At 49.5% G+C, this 6,697-nt stretch overlaps 1 protein-coding gene across 1 annotated transcript in view; it reads right to left on the reverse strand.

The window, feature by feature from the left end:
• Positions 1-1,323: 1,323 nt before the first annotated feature.
• Casr (calcium sensing receptor) overlaps positions 1,324-6,697 on the reverse strand; it is a 5,793-nt gene continuing 419 nt past the window's right edge. Inside the window, exons 2-4 of the mRNA XM_055625234.1 lie at positions 5,169-5,272; positions 4,982-5,105; positions 1,324-3,171 (exon numbers count right to left, since the gene is read on the reverse strand). Of these exons, the coding sequence (XP_055481209.1) occupies positions 1,664-3,171; positions 4,982-5,105; positions 5,169-5,272 (1,736 nt within the window). The 3' untranslated portion in view covers positions 1,324-1,663. The remainder of the gene's footprint in view (positions 3,172-4,981; positions 5,106-5,168; positions 5,273-6,697) is intronic.

A 6,697-nucleotide genomic window follows, 5' to 3' on the forward strand; every position in this document is an offset into this window, starting at 1 on the left:
TGGATGCTTAATACGATTTCTGCTTTAGAGTCTGTATTAGTCAGCTTTCTTTTGGTATAATAAAATACTTCGGGTAATTAGAGAGAGAGAGAGAGAAAGTTAATCTTGATACTTTGTTTTGGAGATTCTGGTCCACACGCAGGTGGACCATTGTTTTGGGTGGGATGCTAGATGGCAGTGATGGTCAGCCTGTGTCAGTGAACTGGTCATCTTATGACCCGGAACTAGAAGAGAAAGAGAATGGAGGGGCCAGAGTTCCATTACTCCCCTCAAAAGCACATCTCCAGTGACTGAATGATGTCCTACTAAATCCCACCTCCTGAAGGCACCAAGGGGGCCATCCCAGGGACCAATCTCTTAACGTGTGGACCTTTAGGGTCATAATCCAAACTATGGCATAGTCTAAGCAAGTGGAAACTACTAGTTACTATGTCACTAATCACTTTACTAACGCTAAGTGCTTATGATATGTTAGGCACCGTGCTAAAGTATGTGGCACACGTGCTCCCGCTGTGTGAGAGCTCCATGGGAAAAAGAACCGTAGCTCTCTACTTTACACTCAAAGAAGCCGGGACTTAAATCGGCTGTGGTTTCCTGCTTATAACCACCCATCTTTGCCAATGACCAAGCCAGAGCCTGAACCTTGGTCCCTGTGGTCTGGAGTATGAGTTCCTAGCAGTTGGGTGGCCAGAGGGCACCTTTAATTTTACTGCTGAGGAAACTGTTGGCATTCACTGGGAACCACACTCTCTTCTGGGAGCTTATTCTCCATAGAGCCATGTCTGGATTTGGCTTCATAAAGCCTTTATCGCAGGGACTGGGGGCGGGGAGTGGTTGGAGACCTGAGGTCTTGAGAGGGATCACATGGGGCTCTGCTCACTGGGGTGAGGGCATAGGGATGGAAAACAGAACTCAATAATACTGCCTTGTAGAATCCAGACTGTGACACTTTTTAGTTTGTAATCACCCATGAAGCATTTTCTCAAGGATTAAGCTATGTAAAGCAGTATTAATTACAGAGACAGCTCATTGGATTCAGTCAGTCCTTTCCCCAGTGTTTAGAGATGATCCTATGATCCTGAGATCTAAACAGGGCATTGCCTTCAGATCCTGGACACATCCAGACACGATGGCACAGGAAGGAAGGAGGGCACGAAATAGCAGCAGCAGGAAGGACAGAAAGACCACACTTCTCAAGGTGTCTATAAATAGGAGAGGGCACATCCGACTGATGTCTTGAACGTGTAAAGTTCTGTCCACTGTCAGTGTGTTAATCCTGGGGACTGTCCGGCAGATCTGATGTGCCATCAGTCTGTATCTGGACTGTATTTTCAGATCATGCTATCCATGGAATCTCAGGGCAGGCATTTCTGGATGTATGCATTTTTAAGGGAGGGAAGCATGTGGGTAGCTTATAGCCTTGCTTTCATCTGAGCCGGTGGTAGATAGAGCGGAGAAAAAGACGTCAGCAAACCTGGGTACGATACTGAGCTCTGGAAAACAACCCCAACACATGGCTCTTCTTCTAACTTTAAATAGCGTGCCAGTCAGTCCACCGTCGTTCAAAGCGTTGATGTATATCCAGGCATGGGAAGAAAGGAGGGACCCGTCCTTATTCCTGGGACTCTAAGAAAAACTCTACACTGGAGAGCCTTTCCCTCCATTAGGAGTGCAGGATGTTTTCCGTCACCGAGCTACCTCCACCGCTAATGACGAAGCTTCGGGAGGTGGACACAACCAGCGCTGGGGACATTTCTTCTGGACTTTCCATTTCTGGCTGGTGGTCCCCCAGCATGGGCCCTTGCAAGCCCGTTTCCTGAATGGTCATTTCTGAGTCCGTGTCTGCGCACTGCAGCGGGAGCAGAGCCTGGTGCCTGCTCAAAGTGTCGTTGCTCTTCTGGGCCTCCAGCGAGTTCTGACGCACGGAGTTCCTGTGGGCCATGGCGTTCTTCTGAGGCTCGTCAAAGCTTAGAGAGAAGGTGACCGTGCCGCTGCCAAAGATGACCTTCTGTTTGCATCTCGGCGGCTGTGGCTGCGGCTGCGGCTGCGGCTGGAGACCCAGGGGCTGCTGCTGCTGTTCTTGCTGGGTCAGGGCCAGCGGTTGCTGTTGCTTCTGCCTCTCTAGCTGCGGGAACGGGTCCTCACTGTTGCTTTTGCTGCTCATGGAAGAGGAGGGAATGGAGCCCGTGGAGCCCCCAAGGCTGCTGGACCGCTTCCGGGAGACGTTGCTACGGCGCAGCGTGGCCCGGGCTGCCACTTTGAAAGCGTGCGCCGCGGTGCTGCAGCGCACCTCCTCGCTGGTGTTCCGGGAAGGCTTGAAGAGGATGATGTAGACCTTGTTGAAGAAGATGCAGGCCAGCAAGCCGAAGCTGGCCGCCAGGATGGCGATCACCTCCACCGCGGAGACAAACTTGCCGTACGTGCTGGCGTAGGCCGGAATGAAGGAGATCCAGACGATGAAGAAGATGAGCATGCTGAAGGTAATGAACTTGGCTTCGTTGAAGTTCTCGGGCAGCTTCCGGGACTTGAAGGCGAAGAAGAAGCAGATGGCAGCCAGCAGGCAGGTGTAGCCAATCAGGGAGCCGAGCGCCATGAGCGAGCCCTCGTGGCACGTGATGAAGATGATTTCGTCCTCCAGCTCGTGGTTGCGGTAGCTCGAGGGGGGCGCCGTGTAGAGCCAGATCACACAGATGACGATCTGCATGAAGGTGCAGAGGAAAACCAGCAGGAACTGCAGGTTGAGCCCCCACCACTTCCGGTGGAAGCTGGTGGGTATCTTGGCCTCGAAGACCAGGAGGACGCGGTTGGTCTTCACCAAGATGCAGGAGATACAGAGCACGAAGCTGATGCCGAAGGCCGGCTGGCGCAGGCGGCACGTCCAGTCCTGGGGCTCCCCGATGAAGAAGAGCGAGCTGGAGAAGCAGCAGAGCAGCGAGAAGAGCAGGAGGTAGGACAGCTCCCGGTTGGTGGCCTTGACGATGGGCGTGTTCCGGAACTTGATGAAGACGCCCAGCACGAAGGCCGTCAGGAAGATGCCCAGCACCGCGAAGAGAGTGAGTGCGATTCCGAAGGGTTCGGTCCACGCCAGGAACTCTATCTCCTTGGCGATGCAGGAAGTGTGGTTCTCGTTGGACCAGAAGTCATCCGGGCACTTGTCGCAGGCGCTCGCGTCTGAAAACGACCCAGTGCAGACTCGGTTACCCTGAGGCAGTCGGTGTGGGCGTGCTGTGGAGGGGTTTTACTTATCGACGATATTATCATTGTTGGGTCTTACGTCTATGGAGAATGAACACCTCTGAAGGTTTTTGCTGTACCCCTCCCCAACAACTGCGGGGTGGCCCATTTCTTTTCATACCGTCCGCAACAGTAAGCAGCAGACGCTTCCTGGCACCCCAAGGTCTAACAGGGCCGCAACTCTGTTTCAGGTTCTGTCTTACCCTCTTTTTTTTTTTTTTTAAACAAGTTAAACTGTTGATGTTTGAGGTTTTCAGGCTGGCGTTGCGGGGTGCAAACAGCTAGTAAGTAACACCGTGACAGGAGTGAAGGGTGTGAGCCCCGCTGCTCTCTGCCACACAGCCTGGCTTCTCTTGGATATGTGCCTGGGCTGTGCTGCCATGCCAGAAAAGATGTTCTTTTAGAGGAAGGTGAGTGCCCCGTGCACGTGGCCAGTCATACCTATGTTCTCAACTTTATGAAGAGCGAGTCCAGATATTTACCCAGATTAGTGGTTTCCAACCTACCTTCCTAATGCTGCAACCTGCTAACACAGTTCCTCATGTTGTGGTGACCTCCCCAACTCTAAAATTATTTTTGTTGCTACTTCTTAACTGTAATTTTGCTACTGTTATGAATAATAATAATAATAATTAATAATGTAAATATCTGATATGCAGAAGATCATATATGATCCCACGGGGGTCGCGACTCATAGGTTGAGGAACACTGATCTAGATTCTGAGTATTTACTAAGTTTACTGCCTGCCTGGCACTTCGTGGTTCCGACCAGAGAAGGGAGCAGGATTAGAGACTGGGATGGGATCCTGGTCATGCCATTTACTAGCTGTGGAACCTTGGTCACAGTTAACTCTCTAGACCTCAGTTTCCTCACAGCTAAGATAGAGGGAAAAACGAGCCTATCATTGTGGTAAGGTTGAAAGAACAAGAATTGTAGTCAGTATTTATCTAGTCCTTTCAATATGCAAAAGTCAAGGTTTTATTTAAGGAGCATATGTGTAGAACTTAATGTTAACTTGTTTAATTATCACAGCTTCATAAAAGGTCTAATTATGATTCTCCTTTAGAAGAACCTGAGCCTGGACTGGAGAGCTGACTCAGTGGTGAGGAGTACTTGCTGCTCTTGCAGAGTAACCATGCTGGAGTCCCGCACTGACACGGCAGCTCACAGCCATCTGTAATTCCAGTTCTAGGGAATCTAATATTCTCTTCTGACACCCACAGTCACCAGGCATGCCCTTGGTGCAGTACCTATATGCAAGCAAAACACTCACACACATAAAATAAATAGCAAACAATAACTAACTTAACTACGTACCTAACTAATAAATAAATACCAAGAGAGCTGGAGACCCAGGAAGAACATCAGAGCCAGCACACAACAGAAGGCACCGGCAGGAAACCTGTCACTCAAGTCTGTTAACTCAAACTGGCACAGATGCCACTTTGCCCACCTAGGGCCACGTGGAGCTTTAAGAAAAGGGACACACCCACACTATTAGAGGGCAGTGTCGGAGGCGGAGAGAGGTATGTGGCAGGAATGCTTATAAATGCCTGGACTATTAGAAAGATACCTGACAAGGACTTTCACTTCCATCTCGTGCCCACCGGGGCGCAGTGCTAGGCATGCTCTCCTTAGAAGGCCAATGGTTCTAAGCACCGGCTCTGCCCAGCTCTCCCGCGGGCTTTGCCGACACCTGAGGCAGCCTGAGTCCCATGCAGGGTGTGGGAAGGGCTGATCCCTTACCTGTCTCGTCACTGAACTCCCCATCAGGGCACTCTACACACTCAAAGCAGCAGGTGGGCTCGCCCTCAATGATCCCCTTCCTGGTCCCTGCCAGACAGTCCCGGCTGCAGTTGGAGAAGGGCACCTGAGGGCAGAGAACATGCAAGTGAGAGGGTTGCGGCTGGTGGTCAGGAGTCAGTCATCCAACTCCTTTGACACGGACAAAGTGAGGGAGTTTGGGTGTAAGGATCAGTGTGGCTGACTCTGGGCCCTTCCGGAAGGAGAGAGGACCAGGGCCCTTGGTCCTGTTTCCTGTAAAAGCGAAAGGTGGTGAGGCCAAGTGAGGACATACTTGATGGTTTGGTTCAAACATATACGCCAAGTCCTAGATCTCACTTGATCGCAGTAGCAACTTCATGGGATTTGTAAAGAAATCATTAATATATACTTCATAATTAAACACACATGGTATTTCTGTGGTGGCTTCTACAAAATTTCCAGAGAAGAGTCAGTTTGACTCCAAGGTTTGTTGGGTTCCTACTGTGTGCTACTTTTCAGATCACATTTTAATCGAAAATTGAAGTTTAATGTATATTGCTGTCAATAGTTAGGAACATAAATGACTGCACTTAGAAGGATTATCTCTGTTACACATTTTTACTCATGTTTAAGCCTGTCATGCCCATAGCCTGATAGAGGACATTAGGGTTATAGGGAACTGTACAGGAAATAGCTTCCAAGCAGGAGGAGAGATGAGACTGTGCCAATGACAGATAATTACATGTAATCATTGGGCAAATGATAAGCTGATGATACAATCGGGGTGTACTGGTGACAGGGGACCAGTCAGTTTGGGCTCCAGTCATTTGGAACGTAGACAGAGGTATAATTAGTGGGCAGGAGAGTTTAACCTGTGGAATCCCCAAACCTCCATTCTGAAAAGGTCATGACACATTTTGTGACTGGGGTGAGGACCTGCCCACTGTGGATGAGACTCACTGTCATGGGGACACCTCCCCATGGCGAAGCCAACTCACATACTGGGAAACGGCAAGATCGCAGAAATTCAGCAATAAGAACAAGTTGACTCTTTGGTTATGTTATGAAAAGTGGTTTGTGGCTTGGAGAGATGGCTGCTCTTCTAGAGGCCCTGAGTTCAATTCCCGCACCCCACGTGGTGGCTCACAACTATCTGTAAAGGGATCTGATTTTCTCTTCCGGTGTGGATAAAAACAGAGTACTCATATACATAAAATAAAAAAATCTTAAAAGAAAAGAAAAGAAAAGTGGTTCAGAATGCTGGAAGATCATAACAGAAAAGCAATGCAAAGAGCAATGTAGCAGCTCTCATCTAGACTCTTGCGGAGTTGTAGAGGATGCCTGGTCCTGAGGCTGCTACTGCAAAGGATCTGGGCTCCACATCCTGCTCCATTCTAGCAGCCTAGTTATGCCTTTGTTACTGTGATGAACACCAGGACCAAAAACAACCTGGGGAGGAAATGGTTTATTTGTCCTTCAGGCTGCAGTCCATCATCATGGAAAGCCAGGACAGGAAGGGATGCTGCTTACAGGCTTGTTCCCCATGGCTTACTCAGCCTGCTTTTTTGCTACTCAGGTCTACCTTCCAAAGGGTAGCAAAAGCCACACTGGGCTGTGCATTCCCTCATCAATCATTAACCAAGAAAATGCTTCATGGACGTACCCACAGGTGAATCTGATGGGGACTTTTTTTTTTTT

The sequence above is a fragment of the Psammomys obesus genome, unplaced genomic scaffold, assembly GCF_907164565.1.
Source record: "Psammomys obesus unplaced genomic scaffold, mPsaObe1.curated_primary_1811, whole genome shotgun sequence".
Taxonomy (NCBI): domain Eukaryota; kingdom Metazoa; phylum Chordata; class Mammalia; order Rodentia; family Muridae; genus Psammomys; species Psammomys obesus.